Below are 23226 nucleotides of genomic sequence, written 5' to 3' on the forward strand. Positions count from 1 at the left end.
ACACTGAGGAGGCCCCTTTCTGGCACTTTTTCACTATTGATACACATTGATAGGATCCCTTTCTGGAATCTGCTTTCTGATATTGATACACCTTGGCAGATCACCCTGTGCACCCCCTTTTTGCTATTGATACACATTGATAGGATCCCTTTCTGGAATCTGCTTTCCGATATTGATACACCTTGGCAGATCACCCTGTGCACCCCCTTTTTGCTATTGATACACACTGATAGGATCCCTTTCTGGGATCTGCTTTCTGATATTGATGCACATTGACAGATCCCTGCTGTGCACCCCCTCTGTGATACTGATAGACATTGAGGAGATCCCTTTTTAGCACTCCATTTCTGATATTGATCACGCTCATACAGTCCCTTTTTGGCCCCCCCTTTCCAATACCGACCCCATTGATGAGGTCAATTTTTGGCACCCTCTTTCCAATACTGATCCCATTGATGAGGCCCCTTTTTGGCACCCCCTTTCTGATATTGATCACACTGATTCGGTCCCTTTTTGGGCCCCATTTCCAATATTGATCATACTGATGCAGACCCTTTTTGGCACTCCGTTTCCAATACTGACCACATCGATCCCTTTTTGGCCGCCATTCCCGATATTGACACACATTGATGAGGTCTCTTTTTGGCACCCTGTTTCCAATATTGATACACATTGATGAGGACCCTTTTTGGCACCCCCTTTCCAATACTGAGTGCCCTTTTTGGCACCCCCTTTCCATTATTGATCCCATTGATCCACTCCCTTTTTGGCTGCTGTTTCCAATATTGACACACATCAGTGAGATCCCTTTTTGGCACCCCCTTTCCAATATTGATCACATTGATCCCTTTGTGGCTCCCGTTTCTGATATTGATCATCATCGATGTATCGGCCCTTTCTGGCCCACATGTCCAATACTGATCACACTGATGTGGTCATGCGGTCCCTCTTTGGCACTCTGTTTCCAATATTGATCACCCCGATGCGATCCCTCTTTGGCACCCCGTTTCCAATACTGATCACATTGATCCCTTTTTGGCATTCCATTCCCGATACCGATCACCCCGATGCAATCCCTTTTTGGCACTCCATTTCAAATACTGATCACTGCGATGCGGCCCCTTTTTGGCACTCCATTTCAATACTGATCGCATTGATGAGGCCCCTTTTTGGCACCTCCTTTCCAATATTGATCACACTGATCCCTTCTGGGCACCTCCTTTCCAATATTGATCACACTGATCCCTTCTGGGCACCTCCTTTCCAATATTGATCACGTTGACCCCTTTTTGGCACCTCCTTTCCAATATTGATCACGTTGACCCCTTTCTGGCACCTCCTTTCCAATACTGATCACATTGATCCAGTCCCCTTTCGGACGCTGTTCCGATATTGATACGCATTGATGAGATCCCTCTTTGGCCACCGTTCCCAATACTGATCACCGCGATGCGGTCCCTCTTTAGCACTCCGTTCCCGGCACTGATAGCGCTCCTGTCCCTCTTTGGCACTCCGTTCCCGGCACTGATAGCGCTCCTGTCCCTCTTTGGCACTCCGCTCCCGGCACTGATAGCGCTCCTGTCCCTCTTTGGCACTCCGCTCCCGGCACTGATAGCGCTCCTGTCCCTCTTTGGCACTCCGTTCCCGGCACTGATAGCGCTGCTGTCCCTCTTTGGCACTCCGTTCCCGGCACTGATAGCGCTGCGGTCCCTCTTTGGCACTCCGTTCCCGGCACTGATAGCGCTCCTGTCCCTCTTTGGCACTCCGTTCCCGGCACTGATAGCGCTCCTGTCCCTCTTTGGCACTCCGTTCCCGGCACTGATAGCGCTCCTGTCCCTCTTTGGCACTCCGCTCCCGGTACGGGCAGAGCCCCGCGCCCTCTCCGTCCGCCGCCGCTGCCGTCACTTGCCGGACGCTCCCTTGCGCGCTCTGCGCTCGGCGCCGGGGCCGCACTTGGCGGACGCTCCCCGGGCCGCCCCTCCCCGGAAGCGCCGGCGGCCCCGGAGCGCAGGTAAACAGCCAAGATGGCGGCGGAGGCCGCGGGCCCGGCGGGGCCCGGCAGCGGCGGCGGCGGCGGGACGGGCCTGACGGACCTGCCGGGCGAGCTGCTGGAGCTCATCCTCTGCTGCGACGTGCTGGGCGCCGCCGACATCGGCCGCGTGTCCTGCACCTGCCGCCGGCTGCGCGAGGCGTGCCAGCCCCGCGGCAAGGTGTGGCGGGAGCGCTTCCGCCTCAGGTGGGCAGCGCCGCTGGGCCCGGAGGGAACGGGCTCCGCCGGCGTTCCGCGGCACCGGGGAGGGTCGGGCCGGGCCGGGAGGGTCGCGTGGGGCGGTGCAAGTGCCGCCGTCACCGCCGGGTCCCTTCGCGCTGAGCTCCGCCCGGGCCGGGCGAGCCTGCGGCGCTCCGGGGGCACCGAGCGGCACCGAGCGCTGCGGTGGGAGGCGGCTGCGAAGCCATCGCTTCACCGCGGGCGGGGCACCGGCCCCTGGGCCAGGCTGCTCCAGGGTTATCCGGCCCGGCCTGGAGCACTTGCGGGGATGGGGCGGCCACGGCTTCTGCGCTGCTCCGAGGGCTCCTGCAAGGCTGCCTGCTCTCCCGGAGCCCGGGGGGAGAGAAGGGACCGGGCCGAGCCCGCGGCCTGCCCCCCAAACCCCGCGGGGAGAGACCGGGCCGAGCCCGCTGCCTGCCCCCCAAACCCCGCGGGGAGAGACCGGGCCGAGCCCGCTGCTCGCAGGGGATCCCCCTGGCCAGAGATCGGTTCTTTCCCCCCTTTCCACACCGGGACCCGTGGGTCCCCTGCACTCCCAGGGCCAGCCCGGGCCCTGGCAGTGGAATCATGCACTGGGGTTGTGGATTGGCCGCCCTGACTCCTCCAAAACTTCCAAAGCAGCAGCCACGACCCGTCTCAGGATTGATGCTGGACAGCAGAGAGGTGTTTGTGCGTGAGGATCTGGGGAGAGCTGTTCTCACAGACACCCAGGTCCTTGGGATGGGCTTTTGCTGCTGTTCTGTTTCTCCCAGGCTGCTGTGCATATTTTGGCTGGGATGAAGGGTGGGTGTGACACTGGTGATGCTGTGGTGGCCTCAGCGGTCCTGAGGGCAGCTCCTCTCATCCCCGAGGCTCTCCAGGCTCATCTCTTACCTGCCTTTGTCTGTGTTGGCACAGGAAAAGCAGCAGAATTGCTTTCTCTCGCTGCCAGCTGGCTCCTGAGATTCAGCTCAGCCCAAATGTGGGGATTGCTCCCTTTTCTCCCCTTTTCACAGGGGTAAAAAATCGCTGCTTTTTTTAAAAAAGTAAATTACAGCTCCTCCACTGCACCAAGCCATGGCTCTGGGACTGACTTTCACCAGTTCAGTGGCTGCAATTCCTGCAAGTGTCCCCCTGGCTGGGATCCAGCAGCTGGAATGGGATGTGGTGGGTGATTGGCACACGTTGCTCCCCTCCTCTGTCCTTGATAATGGCATTTTTGGCAGCAGGCTTCACCCTGACCTTGCCATCCTGGCTGGATTCTGTCCTGAGCAATGGCACTTTCATCTCTCCAAAATTCCCACTGTCCTTCCAAGCCATGAAATTCTCCTTTCTCACCCCGGAATAGAGGACTGTGATGGTTATTGTGAGGTGGCTGCATTTCAGCAGCAGCTGAAAGGCCAGGGATTCATCAGGAGAGAGGCTGTTATGTAATGCGAGGTTATTTGACTTTATTTTGTGGAGACAACTGCAGGGGAGTTTTATTATTAACCAGCAGTGAAATACCTTCCAGGTGTTGTTTGGACACTGGTAATAATTGTTATACAGGAGGAGTGATTTCAATATTTGGTAAATTAAATATATGTATATATATAAAACCTGAAAAGAGCCTAAGACAAAGGAAAATGTTTTCTATAAACCAGTAATAATGAACAGCATTTCAAAATGTGGAATAAATCCCCCCATAAAAATGAAAAGAAAGCCCTTTCCCTCAGCTTCACTTCCAAAATATTTCCATCTGTGCTGATTCTTGTTCATGTTCCTCACACAAGTGGTCCTGTGTCTTCTCAGCAGCAGGAGTTTCAGTGCTGGCACCTATTTTATGGCACAAAGCTGTGTTGTGGCAGCACACACCCACTTTATTCCAAAAGGTGCTGCTAGCAGCCCCCAAAGCACGCCCTGAAGTTGGATTTTCAGCTGAACCTTGAAATTCTGGATGAGCTGTGAAATGTGTGGTCTTTGAGTCTCAGTAAAGGAGAGGTTTTTTACAAGAAGGCTGTGAGGTGTTTTGTTTTTTTTCCTTCAAACAATTCTTTCTTGTCTCTTGTCAAGCTGCAGAAGCATTGAGCTGTCACAATTTGACTTCAGGTTGTGTTTTCCTCCCGTAGATGTTGCCACCAGCAAGGGCAGTGGAGGGAGCTGTGTTTTAATGAGCTCCCCGAGGTGGTAGGAAGAACACAGGACAGAGAATTCCCCTTCTGTTCAGTGCCAGGTTGGCTTCCTTCTTTGTGGCAAACTCTTTTAATTATAAAACTGAAGCATTTAGGATGTTTAGGTATTGAAATCCTGGAGTGGGAGCCTCTGAAGGCTTCAGGAGAGCTTGCTTTTAAATAATCATTAATGCGCAGCTGCAGCTGGGGAGCTGTGCTTTGATGTCTGAGGTAATTTGATACAGTTTGATGCTGGGCCGTGTCTGGGCTCTGTCTCAGCTCCTCAGGTCATGCTGGAGGTTCTCAGGGAGGTGGGATATTAACGATGCTGTTGGTCTGTGTGTGTGCAGGTGGCCATCCCTGCTGAAGTACTACAGCCACAGCGACAGCGTCAGCTGGCTGGAGGAGTACAAGGCACGGCACAACGCGGGGCTGGAGGCACAGAGGATCGTGGCCTCCTTCTCCAAAAGGTTCTTCTCAGAACACGTAAGACCTCCTCTGTGTGTGTGTGTGTGCAGCAGCCCGGCCACTTGTCCAGTAGAATCATTAATGAAATCAGTAATTAAATCATTAAGGCGGGAAAAGGCCTCCAGGATCAAGTCCTGATCCCTGGCCCTCAGCACCACATCTTCATTTTCTGAACCCTTCGAAGGACCTTTGGAAAGCCAGAGCTGACATTCCTAAATTCCCCGAGGAAAACAAATCTTGCTCCTGTGCAAGGAGGAGCAGGGAGCAGCAGAGTCCAGGTGTCTGTGGGGCTGCTCGTGTGCGTCCCTCAGCTTTGTCTGCTGGGCACACAGCAGAGCTCAGAGAGGCTGAGGTCTCTCACTGCACCCTGGCATGGCTTCTCGAGTACACAAAGAGCATCTTTATTATTCTTTCAGAAATGCTGTGGCTCTCAAACGGTGCAGCCTCAGAGCCCACGTTCTGCCCTTGGTCTGCTGCCAGAAGGGTTTAAGCTGAGCCCAGCGCTGGTCCTTGCACTAACCCAGCAGCAGCTGCTGCCAGGACATTTTCCTTCCAAGGGTCCAGAAAACTGAACTTCTTCAAAGGACAGCAATGGCACCACTTCCTTATGCAGCTTGTTCCAATGCTTGACAACCCTTTCAATAATCAATTTTTCCTAATATCCAACCTAAACCTCCCCTGGAGCAGCATGGGGCTGTTTCCTCAACACTGCCTGAGCATTCACATCACCAGGGTGTATTATTTTTTAAAAATCCTTAAACCATTCAAAAGTTGTTTATTTTTTAGAGGGGTTTTCCCTTTTTAAAAATGTGTTTATTTAGTCTTTATTATTGTTTTTATTAGGAAAAGGTTCTTCTTTCCCCAGAGGGTGCTGGGCACTGCCCAGGCTCCCCAGGGCAGTGGGGACAGCCAGAGGCTGCCAGAGCTCCAGGAGCATTTGGACAGCACTGCCAGGGATGTGGTGGGATTTTGGGATGTCTGTGCAGGGTCAGGAGTTGGACTGAATGATCCTTGTGGTAGCTTGGGATATTCCATGATTCCATAATCATTCAAAGATTCACCTTCCTTGATTGTGATCAATTCTTTTCATTAGTATCTCTCGCCCCTCTCTCCACATCACCTCCACTGTGCACTCAGAGATTTTGTATTTCCTGACTTGGTGGGAAATGCTGAAACTCAGCCAGAAGGGGAGAGAGTTCCACATCCAGAGGTGTGTGGAGTGCAGCACAGCCTGGGATTGCGTTCAGCCCTGAAAGCTCTTTGCTTTTTGCTGGGAGCTCATTCCTGGCTCTGGGGATTCTGAAGGCCGCAGGGTTCGCTGACACAAAGCACAGCCGCTGTTTCTCACTGCAGACCTTGTGCAAGGACGAGTTCTGAGAGCTGTCACAAGCCCTTTGAGCGCAGGAGCAAAGCACAACAGGGCCTCTCAGTTGCAAAGTGTGTTTTTGAAGTTCTCCAGCCAGCCATGACCCTGAAATGCTTCTGTGTTCAGTGGGCAAAAGGTGAAAATGTGGTGTCTCACACTGACATGAGACAGGAGTTACTTGGCTGTTTGCTTGGTCGCCGTGGATTTTGGCAAGCTGTGCAGCTGGGTCACCCTGGAATTCTGTGAAATAAATGTAAATACTGCCTGTAACTTTGGCTGAATTCAAAATCCCACACAAGAGCCACTGAACAGCCCCCTTGTTATGGCTCCTGTGCAGAAGGAAGGCAGCGGGGCCAGGTGGGTGTTTGGTGTCTCCTGGCTGCTCTGCTCTGCAGCAGCCAGACATTTGTCCATGGAGAATTGTCAGAGCATTAACTGGGAGAAGCAGCTCCTGGATTCCTCCTGTTTTGATCACGTATGCAAAGACTGTGGAGAGACCATGAAGCAATACCCAAATGATTCTCTCATGATGAGAACCATCTCCTGTGGGGCCAGAAACTGCAGCTTGATTCCCTGCTCAGAGCTGAGAGGAGAAGGCTTTCAACCCATATATGAGCCCATATCCTATAGTGAAAAGCTTGAAAGCCTATTTTTTTTAACAGTTCAGCCAAAGTTTAAAAAGTAATTCTGAATTCTGGAAGAAAATAGCAGCTCTGAATATAGATGCAGAAGTGGTTGTTGCAAAAAATAAAGGCTCCTGCCTCTTCATTCCTTCACCCAGGATGAATCTCCTGAACAGGGGATGTATGGAGGGGTTCAGTCAACCACTTAAAATCACTTGCAGCTTGTGCCCACCCTGCATAAATGTGATTCTGCTGGTCCTGAACTCAGCATCACAGCCCTAACTGCTGTAGAATTGGGCTGAAATTTCTATAGAATGTTCCTGGGGTTCTCAATGGATTTATAAATCCGTGGGTACAGACTGGGAGTATTTGGGGAGCAGGACATTTTAAAGCTCTTTAATAAATTGGGGGAAAAAAATGGACTGATTTGTTTTTGAGACTTTTTCTGAAGTTATGGGAGTACCTGTTGTGCTGTGCATGACTCCTTGTCTGCTTTGGCAGGTGCCCTGTGATGGATTCAGTGACATTGAGACTCTGGGGTGCCCCAGCCATTTCTTTGAGGATGAGCTGATGTGTATCCTCAACATGGAAGGAAGGTAAGAGAGGGCTGAGAAATGGCAGGGAGTTCCCTCTTTCACCAGTTCAAGGGCAAAAATACCCTGGTTAATGCCTGACCTCAGCTTCTGCCCTTGGTCACTCATTAAACAGCCCCCCCAGGCTTGCTGAGGCCTGATTTCACAGCTGATTGAGTGTTTCCAGAGGAAACCATGGGAACCTTGTCCCACAAGGGGAAGATCTTCTGGCTTTGTGGTGCTTTTTGTTGTTTATTTCCTTGCCAGCTCCTGGCATCTCTTGGGACATATCCCGTGCACCCTCAGCTCTGCCTAAGCAGTTCCCATCCTCTTGTTCCTTTTTGATTTAAGCCTGGATCAGTTTGCTGAACTGATTTGCAGGATTAGGCCAGAGCACCAGAGGGAAGCAGGAATCCTTCAGGAATGCCACCATGAATCCCTGTACCCTGAAATTCCAGCTTTTTCTTTTCTTGTCTGAGCTGGAGTAGGTTGGTCCAATTTTCATCCCCAGAGAAGCAACTGAGTTGAGTTCAGCCACTGCAAAATTTGCAGTTCTGTAAATTATTCAGACAGGTGGTGAATAAACCTCCTGGGTTTTATCTGCCTGGGTAATCTCATCACCTTGATGAACGCTGAGCGAGATGAGTAGGTTTATCTGAGGGTTTTATTTGCTTTATTTGAAGGTTTTTCTGCTGGTACCACCTACCCAGGCTGGGTTTGGTGTGATACAAAGCTGCGATAAACGTCCTTAATGGGGCCTAATAGCCTTGATTAGAGGGACTGTTAATAGGGCTTGAAAAAACCCAACTGGAATGGCAATCATCTCATTTTTGCCTTTTCCCATCCATTTTATTGCCTGCTCTATTTGAGCTGGGCCTGATCATCTCTCGTTTGACAACTGGTTGAAAAGCTTTTGAGGCTTTGCAGTGGCCAAGTGCCTCCCCATAAAGCAGAATTGATGCTAATTACACCCTGATTAAGCTGTAGTCGGTGCCATTCAGGAGCATTAGGCTAAATCATCTCCCTGGAAGATATCCCAATAAAGCAGTTGTCCCTATTGAGGATCCCAGTTTATTGGAAGAAGATAAAATATTATGAATTTGATTGCCCTGCTGTCCAGGAGGATGGAGAGGCTTTAGAAAGGGATGGGGCTTTGCTGTAAAAAGTTTTGGAATTGTGTCATCTGCAGAGCAACTGTTGATCTCCTCCTGCATTTTCAGAGCTACAGAGTTGGTTTTCCTCTGGGGAATTTTGTTTTTCTTCTGAATGCTATTGGACTGACATTCATGTCCCTCATCAATGTATTTTTAATGCTAAGAGGATGCTTTAGGAGTGGCTCTGGAGAGATGCAGTCAGACAGAGGGTAATGTTTTATGAATAAAGTATAGGATTTGAATCAGATATTCCTGAGCTCCTTTAATTAGGATCTGTCTTGTTTCCCATGATAATGTATCTTCTCAAAAGTATGTATTGGTGATGGGATGAAAATTGGAGATGATAGGAGCAATGTTTTGCAAGTTGTGTGACTTTCTGTGATAAATTCCTCTCGGCATTCCCCTTTTGGCTTGAAGTGACAGTGCTTGTTGAGAAAAACAATAACAATAACAAACTGTAAACTTGGATTAAAACTTAAGCCAACTGTTCACCCTTCAAATACCTGCTAAGGGGAATGCTTCCTCTTGTGTTTAACTGTGCAGGAAAGGTCTCACCTGGAAGTACTATGCAAAGAAAATTCTCTATTTCCTACGGCAGCAGAACATACTAAAGAACCTGAAGGAGTATCTGCAGCGCCCCACGGAGCGGCAGTCCTTCCTGGAGGGTGAGTCCTTGGCAGAGAGCCCAGCCAGAGCACCTAATGACTGCTCTCCATCCTGCTTTCACCTGCAAGGAGCCTGCCTTGCTTAGATTCCAGCAGGCCCTTGGCTAATGACTCAGAGCTCAGGGTGGATTTTGGATGTGTCTGGGATCCTTCCATCCCGCAGCAGCGTTGCATCGAAATGTCAGGATGGCATCAGGTGCTCTCAGTGCCGTGGGCTTGAAAAATCACCCCTGGACAGCTGGGCTGAAGGCAGAAAATGGCAAAACACTGGAATCTTGAGCACGGTGCTGAGAAAATGAGCTCGATCCTCATTACTGACATTGCAGCTGTAATGATTCCTGAGCTGGTTCCCAGTCAGCTCCCTGCTCTCCCTCTTCCCAGGAGCTCCTCAGATATGGGCAGGGAGCAAGCAGAGGGAATTGTCACCTAAGCACTGGCAGTGTCTCAAGAACTGAGTGCTAGACTTTGGTGGGAAACAAATCCAAGTCCAGTCACATGGTGGGAGGGCACTTACACCTGCTAAGGAAGAAAAAGCTCTTTCTTCTGGTTCTTCTGCTGTTCATGTCCTCAGTTTGGTGGATTATTCTTCTGTCTTCTGAATGCCTCAGAAGCTGCCTGGGGCTGTAGAAGAGTCCCTTCCTCTTGGTCCACACTCCAAAATGTCCCTGAAAGAGGACAAAAGAGGCTGTACCACCAGAGCTGGTTCTTGTTAATGCAATAGACTTTGAAGAAGGGGCTGTTAGGGCAAGAAGGGAAAGCAAAAAGGGACATTTTTTAGCAAAAAACAAATTAATTATGAGACTTAGTCATGTGGGTCACAAATATGTGTGGTTTGTCTGCCATGAACGTGTCTTTGAAGCACCAGCAGGAAGTGTTTTGGGAATTTCAGCACAGGGAACACTTTGGGAGGACAAAAAGAACACACAGGGCCCTGCTGAATTCCTTGATTTATAGGCCTCTCATGGACATGCTGACAAAGCCACGTAGGAGGCTGGAAGAGGTATGGTCCATGCAAAATCCTTACAGCTGATTCCAAAGCTTGAACAAGAGGAGGCTTTGGAAAGAGCAGAGGTGCCAAGGAAAAGGTTCTGTGAAAGGGAAATCTTTTCCTGCAGAGGCTGGGGCAGGAGGAACACAAAAGCTTGTTCTGTTCTGTGTTGCGTTAGGAAGATGGAGAGCAGGTGTGGAAGAGAAGGATGAATGTAGCAGATGAGGAAATGATGAACAAGGCTGATAGGGAGGATGTGACAGGGAGCAATCAGAACTGAGGCAGTTGGAGTGAAGCTGGGATTGTTTCAGCTCTGAATAAAAATCTCTGTGCGTTGGGGAGGCGCCAGGGGCTGCGGTGTGAGCGCAGAGCTGGTCAAGCTGACCCAGCAGCATTCCTGCTCAAGGCAGGCTACCTTTCAGCCTGGTGGAGAGGCCAATACTGAGTTCAGCTGGTGATTTCTCATGTCAGCTCACTCTCTGCATTTTGTGTATCCAGGAGATGACAGCAGGTTTCAGACACAGAGCTCTGCTGTTCTGCTGCAGCCGCTCGCTGCATGCCTGGAATGTAGAGCAGGCAAAACCAAGCAAAGAAAAAACTGAAGTCCTGTTTCTTATGCAGTTTGTTTTTTCCAGGTGCTGTTTTGATTGATCAGTACTGCAACCCCCTGTCAGACATCTGCCTGAAGAGTGTCCAGGCTCAGGTGGACGATATCACAGACAAAGTGCGCAAAGTGCTGCGGACCAAGAACCCCAGGCACCCCAGCTTGGCTTCCAAGGCAGGTACTGTACAGAAATGTGCCTTCCTGCAGAGCCTTCCTGCACCTCTGCACAGCTCAAACAGCTGGGGAGTTGTGGCAGCTTAAAGAGCTGTTGTTTTTATCCCCTGGCAAACAAAATTGTGACATTTGCTGAAGCCATCATTCAAGAAACAGCTGTTCAGTAGCCCAGGGTTCAGACCATCTGATGCTGAAAGAATTGGGAGGGGAATTCTATTTTTTCACGTTTGTCTCTGGAATCTTACTAGTCCTGTTATCTACAGCTGAGCTGTGGGACTGGGAACCAACCTCTTTCCTGCCAATCTCAGAAAATCACCAGTGGAAAGGTGCATGTTTATCATCTCCAAAGGTCAGGCAGCATCTTGCTCCTTGGTTTTATAAACACTGAGTAATTTCCAGCTTTCAAGGAGAGACTGAGCCTGCCCATGTGACGATCTCATTGCATAAAGGTTGAGTACTCTTGTTTTCTCAGTCTTTATTTCACTGCATGTGTTTCCAGGAGAGGTTCTCATTCCAGAAGTGGAACTTCAGAGGCAGGTGCTTGATGCCATGAACTGTGTCCTGTATGAGCAGCTGAAATACAAAGGAAATGAGCTGGATTACTACAATTCCCTGAATTCCTACATCCACCAGGTATGTTTGTGTCAGACAAAAACTGGGAGGCTGCAAGACTTGAGACACTTTATTTGTCTGAGTGTAGCCAGACAAATAATTCTCTGTGAAGAACAACTCTTCAATAAATATGTTATCCTTCAGTGCATATTCTGTCAAGTTGCATTTTCAGTTGTGAAATCAACCCTTGAAATCCATGTTCTTCTTAAATCCCTCCTGTGTTTTTGTCTCATTTTTCTCCCCCAGGTTTTGATCCGCAGGACAGGAATTCCCATCAGTTTGTCTGTGCTTTATTTAACAATTGCCAGGCAGCTGGGAGTCAAACTGGAGCCTGTCAACTTTCCCAGCCATTTCCTACTGCGATGGTGTCAGGGGAAGGAAGGGTGAGTGACCTGCTGAACTCTGAGATTGTGCCCTCAGTGACAAAAACCAGAACATATTTACAGCTCCAGACCCATGTGAGAGTGTTTAATTGTGTTCATCTGCCTGTACAGAGGGAAGGAGCAGATCTTTAGGAAGGTTTCCCTAGAACTCAGCTGCTGCTGAATGCTAATAGATTTCCTGCTCTAGACCTGGAGGAGAATGTTTAATTATTTTCCACATGGAATTATAACCTATACGGAGGGAAAAACAAGATCTTCAGGAAAATTTTCCTAGAACTCAGTCCTGCTGCTGCTGAATAATAACAGATTTTGTGAAATAATAATACCCACGAGGTGATGTGGGAGTTATGGAAAAGAGAGAAGGTACCAGGTAGTCTCTGTTTAGGAGGGAGCTGAGGAATGAAGATGTTTAGGAAAAGTTTTCCTAGAACTCAGTTCTGCTGCTGCTGGATAATAACAGATTTCCTGAAATAATAATAATACCCATGAGGTGATGTGGGAATTATGGAAAAGAGAGAAGGTACTCTCTCAGGTAGTCTCTGTTCAGGAGGGAGCTGAGGAATGAAGGACATGGGTTGGAAGTGCTGAGGGAAGAACAGAAGCAGCAAACCCTGCTTTACCACGAGACCCTGATCCCAGTTTGGGCTCTCTGTTGCCTCTTCAGAAGCACAGATATTTTTGACTACACCTACATCGATGCCTTTGGGAAGGGGAAGCAGCTGACAGTGAAGGAGTGCGAGTACCTGATCGGGCACCACGTGACAGAGGAGTTCTATGGAGTGGTGACCTCCAAGGAGGTCCTGCAGCGCATGGTGGGGAACCTCCTGAACCTTGGCAAGAGGTGAGCTGAGGATCCATGCCCTGGGAAAAAGGACCAGGGGTACGTTATCTGCATGTCCAATATTGCTGCTTCCAAAAGGTGTCACTCACCTCATGAGATCCTGAAAATTCTGTGTGCCACAAGGCATTTTAATCACCTGCATCTGAGGGGAAACAAAAATGTTAAGTGAAACTAGTTCCTCTCAAGAAAATAGACAAGGTGTTTTATTTTCTCTGTGAAAAGCTGAGAGGGACTGTCCACCTTGAGAGCAGAGCCTTTTCCTGTCATGTGGTAAGCACAACCCCCATGTTCAAATGAGCATTTTCAGGGATCCTGTTGCTGTGTAGAACATTACGTTTTCTTTCCAAATCCTCCTGACCTGAGCAGCCGCAGACAGACTCACAGGAGTGGAAGGATTGTTGTAAGTGTCAGGGGAACAAAAGGAAGTGGCTTGGAGAGTGAATTCTCTGTGTGGGATTATCTGACCCAGGAGAAGAGCAGTGGGTGGGGGGCAGAGTTCAGTGATCAGGTGTGGAGTGCTTTTCCTTGTAGCAGGCTGCTGTGGTGAGTGACAGCCCGGGCTGGAGTCACTGCTGTGAGCATGCAGCACCATTCTGGGGACTGCCCCTGTCCCTGGGAGCTCTGGGGACAGGCTTGCAGAGCCTCACAGGTGAGTTTCCTTTCTGCTGGCAGAGAGAGCACTGACCAGTCCTACCAGCTCCTGAGAGACTCCTTGGACCTGTACCTGGCCATGTATCCAGACAATGTGCAGCACCTCATGCTCCAGGCCAGGTTATACTTCCACCTGGGAATCTGGCCAGAAAAGGTACCTGGGCACTCGGGGGAATGCTGTGGGGAAGGCTGAGCGCTATCAACACTGGGTTATTGATTGCTGGGCTATGTCAGCCTGCTTTACAGTCTGCCACGAGTTGTTTCTGTAATAAATGCAGTTGGAGGAGTTCTCACATTGCAGGGAATCAATTTGAAGCAGGGAGAGTGGATGATTCTTGGCTGCTTGTCCTGGGGGAGACTTGGGAGCAGCTTTGAGTCATCATTTATGATTTACAGCTTGTCTTGCAACCAACACCATGGACTGTGAGTTATAAGAGCATCCTGTTTGCTCTGTGCCTAAATTGTGGTAAAACTCCTGCTGGGCTCCTGGAAAGGGAGCAATTACCTTATCAGAAAACTTTGGGAAGTTATCTTTTATAAATAAAACCAAAGCTGTGCTCCCGACTTCGGCCACACAGTCTGTGGCTAAAGCAGCTTGATATTCCTGTCCTTGGAATTCTTTTTCCTTCAGGGTAACAACTCCAGTCCTGTTATCTTGGGAGTGTGGGATGGAAGGTGCTGAGATTTACAGGTTGTGTGGATCATCCAAGGCTTTCACTGAATCAGGGAAGAGCCTGTAACTCAAAAAAAGTCTGGTTTTTTAGTGTGTCACTGCAGCACAGAGGTTTTTCATACTCAAAATTCCCTGTGCTGGTTCAGTGGAGCCTGTGCCAGTTCCACCTGTGAGGTTTGGGAAGGGGACAGGAATATTGGCTGGACAGAAGCTGAGAAGAAGCACAGCTCTTCCCACCAAATCAGCTGGAACAGGACTGCTGGAGAAGCTGCCTGTGCTTCCCTTTGAAGAGCAAACTCTGCTAAGCTTGGCCTTCCTTTCTTATGGCAGCAAATTTTAGGGTCAGCACAGAAAAACCAGCACCAAAAAATTGTGTATGGCAGGGACTCAGTGAGCTGGGCATAAATAGGGAACACTGAAAGATCTTCCTGCCCCTTCCTGCCACGCAGGGATGTGTTTGGAGAGCACCAGACTCGGATTTGCAGCCCCCCAGAACACAGAACCCAACCCCAGGGCTGAGTTTTACTGAGCTCTCTGCACCAGCTGCAATGGAGATGAGCAAATTTGGATTTTTCAGGATTGTATCCAGTCGTTCCAGGCTGTCGGGCAGGATTGCAGCTAACCAGAGAGAATGCTGTGTCTGACAGGACACAGTGTACCAGCTTTGACAGGGGCTGCCAGATTTATGGATGGGTAGGAAATCTAACAAGTCCTGCAGAGCTACACTTAATGGTGCCCTAAATATTTGTAAATAATTTGTAAAAAAGATTCCCAAGAATCTCTGGCAGATGTGGTTACTTCCTTCCTTTAGGATTTTTCAGGATTTTCACATCCTTCTTAATTCTTAATAGAATTGAAGTGGCCAAGAAGCCTGAGCTGTGTTTCTTCTCATGAATTACTCACCTGTCCTTTATTGAAATTGATTTTCCTCGATTTTTGGCTGCCATTCATGCTGAACAGCCTGAGATTTTCATTCCTCTTCTGCTGCTGCTCTGAACTTAATGACCAAACCTATGATCAAGGAGACAATCCTTTTGCCAGGTGCCAAAGTGTGGCAGATTTTGGGACTTGAGATATTTGATGTTGAGACAGATACCTGTCTTTTCCCAGCATGTTTACACAACAGGTTGGGGTTTTTTTCCTTGCTTTTACCAAAAAATTAAAATTTCCTTTGCCTGCCTCTGACAAACTTGGCAGCAGGTGCTCTGATGTCGTGCCGGAGGGTGTTGGGAGGCTGGAGCTGTGGATCTGCAGAGCTTTGCTGCTTTGTGTTCTTCAGTCATCCTGACACGAGCAGCTTTTCTGAGTTGTTCCTTGGGAAAGCATCATGGAGGTTTTTTCCATTTCCTCCTGTGCTGCCCTATTTTTGCTCCTCACAGACATGCTGAGAAGCTCTTTTAAGTTAAAATATTAGTTCTCCAGAGCAGCAGAAGTCACCTGGAATCACTTCCCAGTGGGACATTGGGAACTGCATTCTCCTGACCAGAAACCTTGAGAGATGGTCTGTGGGCACTGAACAGGATGTGATGAACTCATGGGGCTGCATTTTAAGGAGCTGCTGAGCTCTCCAGTCCCTTTCCTAAAGCTGGGAGCTTTACAAAGGGAAAAGGAATAAGAGCAGGCTGTGTGCAGGCTGACCATGAAGCTGTGGCACAGAACAGTGTGGAAGATGTTGTTGCAGATATCTCAGGGCACTCACACGCAGCTGACTCCAGCAGTACATCTGTCAGTGTTTATGTCTGGGTTTGAACAGACAGGTGTCTGCTAAGGAAGGCAGGAGCCTCTCTTGAAATGGAAAATGGAAACCCCCTCCCTCCAAATTGCTATAAATTTGAATTTAGGGGACTCTCAGGCAAAGGTGTGGGAATAGGAATAACAGTTCTTTACTAGGAAAATTAAAAATACAAATGCAATAGTGTAAACAAAAAACAAACCACTGCCAGAGTGAGAACAGGAGCTGACCCCCTGTGTGTCAGGGTGGTGGCAGCAGTGCCATTCCATGGTGGCTCAGCCCTCCTGCAGGGCCAGCTGTGCTTCTGCTGGAGCAGGGATCCTGCACAAGGCTGGAGTTCTCCTCTGGAGCTCCAGGGCTGCTGGAGATGGGCCTGCTCTCCTTCTGGCAGTGCAGGGCAGGAGAAAGCTGCTCCTCTGGGAATGCAGGGGGCAAAGGCTGCTGTGCTGTTCCAGGCTCAGATTGGATCCAGGTAGGAATGCTTGGCTCCTGCCCTGGGCATGAGCCATGGGATGAGCCATGGGATGAGCCATGGAATGCTTGGCTCCTGCCCTGGGCATGAGCCATCCCATCTGCCATGGGATGATGGAATTTGATCAGCCATGCAGGGACACTCAGTGGCCATGGAGAGCAGAGATCTCCTGGAGGGAGGATTGGCTGTGGGAGAGAGAAAGAAAAAAACTGCCCCATGGACAGCAGAGAACTGCCCCAGCTCTGACAGATGGGGATAGAACACACACTTGGCAATAGAATACACACTCCAGCTAAATCTTTCAACCTAAGACAATGTATAAGTTGTGCTGCTGCAGGGACGTGTTCTGAACCTGTTTTTGCTGTGGTTTGGAAGGTCCTGGACATCCTGCAGCACATCCAGGCCCTGGACCCGTCCCAGCACGGGGCTGTGGGGTACCTGGTGCAGCACACCCTGGAGCACATCGAGCGGCGCAAGGAGGAGCTGGGCCCCGAGGTCAAGCACCGCTCGGATGAGAAGCACAAGGAGGTTTGCTTCTCCATTGGGCTCATCATGAAACACAAGAGGTGAGCTTGGAGCCTTCCCCAAAGTCATCTCTGTAGCAGCAGAGCAGAAGGGTTTGAGCTGACAGCAGTGAGATGTGGTTTAGTGCCAAGGAGGAGTGGGAAATGCCAGGCACGTGCGTCTGTCCTGTGCAGGAAAATGGGGGAGGCTCTGGGAGTGCCTGGAGAGAGCAAATGTTTGCACTGCAGAGAGCCTGACTCGTCTGAATCATCCTCTGTCACACAGGTAACATCCCCACAGCACAGAGCTCTCCAGGAAACAGCAGCAATCACTTAATGAGGGACTGTGCAACAGAGTCAACTTCAAATTCGATTCTGATATTCCCAGGACAGTTTGTGGATGTTTCCCTGCTCTCTCATTCCCTGTTCCTGCCTGCACTGTGTTGCTTTGGCCACTCCTCTGACTCACCAAGACATCCAGAGCATATTTGGGGGTATCAGCAGTGACAGCTACAGCACCTCACAGTTAACCCCATGAATATTCTGTAAATAGTGATGGCTTTGTTCTCAGTGTTGGGGTTGCCACATCTCAGTGATGAGCACAGGAGTAGTTACACAGCCCAGCAGAGTGGTTGATCCTTCCTTATTTCTTTCTTCCTCTTATGGCTGCTGACTTCCAGGCTCTTTGCCATTCTGTTTGCTTGCTCACATTTGGTTTTCCTTTGTCTTCAGCTGTTTATTCCTGGCTGTTTGTCCTGTCATTCATAGTCACTTCCCTCCACCTCAAAATACAAACACAAAGTCTTTCTGAATTGGTTTTTTCTCCCTCTTGCTCCTTTCCTCCTTGTGCCAGCTCTCAGGAGGTTCCTATCCTGTTTGTGCTCTGTTAATCTTGAGGAAAAAGAGCTGGCTCTGGAGTTTCCACAGCCTTTGTGTGCAATTTCTTGAATCAGGTATGGCTACAACTGTGTGATTTATGGCTGGGATCCTGCCTGCATGATGGGCCACGAGTGGATCCGGAACATGAATGTGCACAGCCTCCCCCACGGCCCCCACCAGCCCTTCTACAACGTCCTGGTGGAGGATGGCTCCTGCAGATATGCTGCCCAAGGTGAGCTGGGGCCACTCTGCCCACACCAGGACAAAGGGGTGCTTCATGGATTAATTAGGTGTAGTTAACGAGGGTTGTGAAGGTGGAGGTAGGAAGGAGAGGATCCTGAGTCGTGGCCTGCTCTGTTTGCTCTCCATGGAATCAGCAGTGCTGGGATGGACATGAAGGCTCCTCCTGATGGGAGCTCCTCTTGCCCCAGAAGTGTTTTGGACACTCTCAGGGTGTGAACCTTGATTGCTGCTTTGAGAGAAATAATTCAGCTTCTGCTGGAGGCTGAAGGTCAGTCAGCAGCTCCTGGCAGCTGTGCCTTGGACAGGACCTGGAAATGGGATTTAGTGAGGGGTTGCTGGTGAGGACATGGTTCTGGCCACTGTCACATGCCAGGATCCCAGGGGACACAGGTAACCTGGCTGTTAGTGCCACCTTTAACCAGAGCAAAAATGAATGTCTCTTCACAAGTGCAGGGAGTGTAGAAATCTCTGTGTCACGTGTGCTTTATGCAACAAGCTATAAGAGGAAACTGTCTGTTGGTCAGAGTGTGGCTGGGATACAGGAAGAACTGTTGAACTAAAGTTCTGAAGAAATTTAGAAAAGAGAAGCTCATCTGTGCCTCTGTATATGGTAAAAATGTTAATTTGCCTCATGTTTGTGTTCCCCCTGTGACAGGGAGGTCCCATCCAGGCAGGGCAGCTGCACAGCCAGAGTGTGTTTGGCTGAGGGAAGATGTGGAAGCTGCTGGAGGGGGAATGCTGACCAAAATGCCCTTTCCCTGAGTGCTCCATCATGTTCTGTCCCCTGAGTGTGACAAGAGGTGTGACAAGAGGTGGTTTTACAGGCAGGGACACTCCTCCCTCTGTAGATCTGAAGTGCAGGTGTGTCCCACTGTCCTGAGATTGGCTTTTTTATATTCAGAAACCCAAAAAGACGAAGTGGCAATTCCTGACGGGTCAGATCAGGCAGGGCTTGGCCTCAGAGAGTCTTAAACCCAGAAATTCTCATGTGCCATGAGTTGATATTAAAATGTGCATCTTGGTAATTACCTAATCAGGTAATTGTCCCCAGTGCTGCTGGGGCTGAGTCATCACTTATCTTGTGTCTAATGATGTTTAAACAAACAGAACCCTGTCTGGTCCCACAGTTCTTGCAGGGTAGGCTGACACTGTTATCTCTGTGTAGGAGACACTGTTATCACTGCATCTCTGTGGCCTCCAAGAGTTCTGATATTGCTGGAGAAAAGTGAAGGGTTTGTTCTTGCTGCTATTGATATCCCTTCTAAAACATCCTCAGATCATTTGGGAAGGGTTATTTCACATCCTCCTGACCTGACTCTGGGGAGGGAGGGAGAGATTTTACTGAAAGAATCCTAAACAAATCCTCATGTGGAGTTTAATTTAACCAGCTCAGAAATAACCCCAAGCTTATTATAGATAAATGTACCTCAGTTTGAGGCCTTCCTGTAAATCTGTGGGTTGAATGCAGCTAACTCTAGAACTCCTGTGTTGTTCAGGGAGTTTGGTACCTGTCCACTCTTGGCTGTGTTTTGTTTGCTTTGTGACAGCACAGGAGAGAGATCAGTGACTCAAAACTGCTTGTCAGCACCTTTGGGAGGCTCCCACCTTGTGCTGAACTCGCCTGTGTCAGCCTGTTCCCCTGCCAGCTGCTGTTCCATCCCTGCAGCTCCATCCCTGCAGCTCCATCCCTGCAGCTCCATCCCTGCAGCTCTCCATCCCTGCAGCTCTCCATCCCTGCAGCTCTCCATCCCTGCAGCTCCCCATCCCTGCAGCTCTCCATCCCTGCAGCTCCCCATCCCTGCAGCTCCATCCCTGCAGCTCCCCATCCCTGCAGCTCCCCATCCCTGCAGCTCCCCATCCCTGCAGCTCTCCATCCCTGCAGCTCTCCATCCCTGCAGCTCTCCATCCCTGCAGCTCTCCATCCCTGCAGCTCCCCATCCCTGCAGCTCCATCCCTGCAGCCCCATCCGTGCAGCTCCCCATCCCTGCAGCTCTCCATCCCTGCAGCTCCCCATCCCTGCAGCTCCATCCCTGCAGCTCCCCATCCCTGCAGCTCCCCATCCCTGCAGCTCCCCATCCCTGCAGCTCCCCATCCCTGCAGCTCTCCATCCCTGCAGCTCTCCGTCCCTGCAGCTCCCCGTCCCTGCAGCTCTCCATCCCTGCAGCTCCATCCCTGCAGCTCCCCATCCCTGCAGCCCCATCCCTGCAGCTCTCCATCCCTGCAGCTCTCCATCCCTGCAGCTCCATCCCTGCAGCTCCCCATCCCTGCAGCTCTCCATCCCTGCAGCTCTCCATCCCTGCAGCTCTCCATCCCTGCAGCCCCATCCCTGCAGCTCCTGAGCACAGCTCCCAGCTCAGCCATGCTGCTGCAGAGCACTCAGCAGTGCAAATTGTTTTCCGCAGTGGTGCAGAATCCAAAAAGGTCCTTTGCAAGCCTCTAGGACTGCACCAGGCTGCTGAGGCGTGGAAAGCTCTGGTGCTGCTGGCTGCACACCCTGGCATGCAGCAGCTTCAAAGAGCCTGCATGGATTAATAGGAATTCTCTGTTCCCACTAATGAACTGGATTTCAGAGACAGATTATTCCTGAATGACGTTTCCTGCACCCCGGCTCGCTCCTGCCCTGCCCAAAGTCAGCCTTTGATCCTGATGCAGCTTTTTTTTTCCCTAGCTAATACTACCTGTTTTATCTGGCAGTGTGCTGGAAAAAAATGACATCATTTGGGGAGTGCTGCAGAGCTCCAGCCTGTGGGATTTACTCCCAGTCCCTGCTCTGCACCGACACTGCGGAGCAGCCCTTGGCTGGGGTCACCTTTGGGGTTCATGTTCAGGGGCCACCTTTGGGGTTCAGTGTTCAGGGGCCACCTTTGGGGTTCATGTTCAGGGGCCACCTTTGGGGTTCAGTGTTCAGGGGCCATCTTTGTGGTTCAGTGTTGTTTAACTCTTGTGCCTAATCAGGTTATCTGGAGGAAAGGAGCTGCTGTGGGAAATATTAAATATGTCCTTCTTAGGGACTTTCACTGGACTTGGGGAAGTTTGGATTTAGGGGAGTCTGTTTTGCAGGAGGCACATGCTGGGCTTTGGCATGATGGAAACACAGGCTGAGGGAGGAAGCTCTTGGCTCCTCTGCCAGGACAGCCTTGTGCAGGTGGGCTCACCTTGGAGCATTTGTGGGGATCTCTCCTAAAACAGATCCCCCCAGGGCTGTGAGGGATTAGGGGGGGAGCAGAGCTCAGTGCAGCAGCTTCTCCCCATGCTTACAACCGAGTCCTGTGAGCAGCAGAGTGGGAGCAGCGTCCTGCTCCTCCAGCCCAATGCCAGGCAATCCCAGCATGAGCCAGCTGCCGTGTCCCTGCTCAGTGGGGTCACCGGGAGGTGAGGCTCTGCCCATTCTCCTGCATTAGGGCATTTTTTTCCTTTCAGGCACCATGTGTGGTGTTTCAGAGACACGAGCAGGCCTGAGAGAGGCGCAGGGTTCACTGCCTGCAGCAGGCTGTTCTGTGCTGGTAACTGCTGCTTCCCTCCCCTGACAGAGAACCTGGAGTACAACGCTGAGCCTCGGGAGATCCCCCACCCCGACATCGGCCGCTATTTCTCCGAGTTCACCGGCGTGCACTACCTGGCAAACACCGAGCTGGAGATTCGCTACCCGGAGGATTTGGAGCTCACCCGAGCCACGGTGCAGAAGATTTACAGCTCGGGCAAGGAGTGAGTGCCAAAGGCAGCCTGGGGACGGAAGCAGCTGGAGTGTAGCTTTTCCCTCTCTGCAGAACTTGTGTGGGAAGCAAGTTTGGTGACAATCCTTTGGCTTAATGCATTGAAAACTGCACTGAACTTGGAAACTGGTGCTACAGCATCTTCCCGTTGTCTGCCTGCCCGTCCTGGCCCGAAGGCACAGGGACACTTTGGGACTTGAGGCCCAGCAGGAGGATCTTGCAGGGATGGCTGTGCCGGGAGCGTTGTCCTTGGGAAGGATCTGCACATTCTGCTCCTCCTGTGGTGTCCTTAGAAGGTCAACACAGCGAGATCCTGGTGTGGAATCTGGAGGAATCCCCTCTTCCAGAGAAGGAAGTGGCTTGTCCTGGCAGTATTTTTGTTTGGCTGTGTGTGTCTGGTTTGGTTTGAGTGTGTATCCCATGCAGGCAATAGTTTTTAAAGTCTCTCACGTTTCCCTGTTGTCTTCTCCGGTCTGAATTTCTGGGTCAGGTATTGCTTCACCTCTGTAGTCTGATTGTTCCTAGAGCTACTGCTCCAATCCGGAATATCCTTCTGGGCCTGGCAATATCCTCATGGGCCTGGGAAAGAGCTCCAGCCACAAAAGCAGCAGCAGTGAGGCTGGTGAGCAGTGCTGACCCGGGGCCAGGTGGCCACCTCGCCAACGGCAGAGACTCCGAAAGCAGAGGAGGAGCTCCTGGCCTTTCTCCATGCCTGCTGAACGCACCCAGCCCATGTCCTGACCTTGTTCTTCGGTCTGTCCATCGTGTGTGTCCAAGGTGGGATCTGTGGCACAGCCGTGAGTGTTCCCAGAGGATTTGGAGCCTCCTGGGGATGTTTGGTGGGACCTCGAGTGACTTCGATGGACGCGGAGCTGCCGCTCGCTGCCATCTCCAATTTATTTTTCCAATAGGTATTTATGCAATACAGTGGAATGATGACTGGAACCTGGCCATCCCTGGAGTTAGCCAAACCATTATGGAAGCAAGATGTTAATTCCTGCAGCTTGAGGCCTTCTTCCTTCTTGCCAAAAGAAAACGGATTCTAGGGGGGTGCAGACTTGGCTGCCTAAAGGGAAGAGCTTAGCAGCTCGAGGCACATGACTTCTAACCTTGACTCGAAGGCCCAGACAGAAGCACTGCAGAAGAGGTTTTCCTCTGGACTCAGGGGCTGTGGGGTGCAGAGGGACACAGTGTTTGTGCATATCTTTGTGGTTTCTGAAGCAATGTGTGTAGAGTAGCTGCGGCTCGTGTCTCCTGTCACTGTCCACTTGCAACACAGTAATTCTTCTCTCCGAGCTGACAATTAGGGCCCTGTAGAGGTAGGTGGATGCTCTTTAGTCTCTCATGCACTACAGGCATCTCCACGTGGAATCACAGCCCTCCTCTCCAGCAATGCCTGCCCTGCATGTCACCTCCTGCGACCCTGAGCACCGGTTTGCTGTGGAAATAAATGCTGAGAGCCCAGCACTTTGGTGGTGGTGGTCTGCAGGGATCTGGGGCTCCAGGAAGAGC

At 50.6% G+C, this 23226-nt stretch overlaps 1 protein-coding gene across 1 annotated transcript; it reads left to right on the plus strand.

The window, feature by feature from the left end:
• Window positions 1–1951: 1951 nt before the first annotated feature.
• On the plus strand, window positions 1952–23181 carry FBXO21 (F-box protein 21). Its single transcript, XM_038152502.1, has 12 exons — window positions 1952–2236; window positions 4749–4884; window positions 7357–7451; window positions 9125–9246; window positions 10870–11016; window positions 11512–11645; window positions 11871–12007; window positions 12672–12848; window positions 13521–13653; window positions 16752–16942; window positions 17833–17990; window positions 21532–23181. Exons 1-12 carry the CDS (start codon window positions 2025–2027, stop codon window positions 21708–21710), a joined length of 1821 nt encoding a protein of 606 aa, XP_038008430.1. The 5' UTR covers window positions 1952–2024; the 3' UTR covers window positions 21711–23181.
• Window positions 23182–23226: the final 45 nt, after the last annotated feature.

Source organism: Motacilla alba, chromosome 15, assembly GCF_015832195.1.
Source record: "Motacilla alba alba isolate MOTALB_02 chromosome 15, Motacilla_alba_V1.0_pri, whole genome shotgun sequence".
In the NCBI taxonomy this organism is placed as follows: Eukaryota; Metazoa; Chordata; class Aves; order Passeriformes; family Motacillidae; genus Motacilla; species Motacilla alba.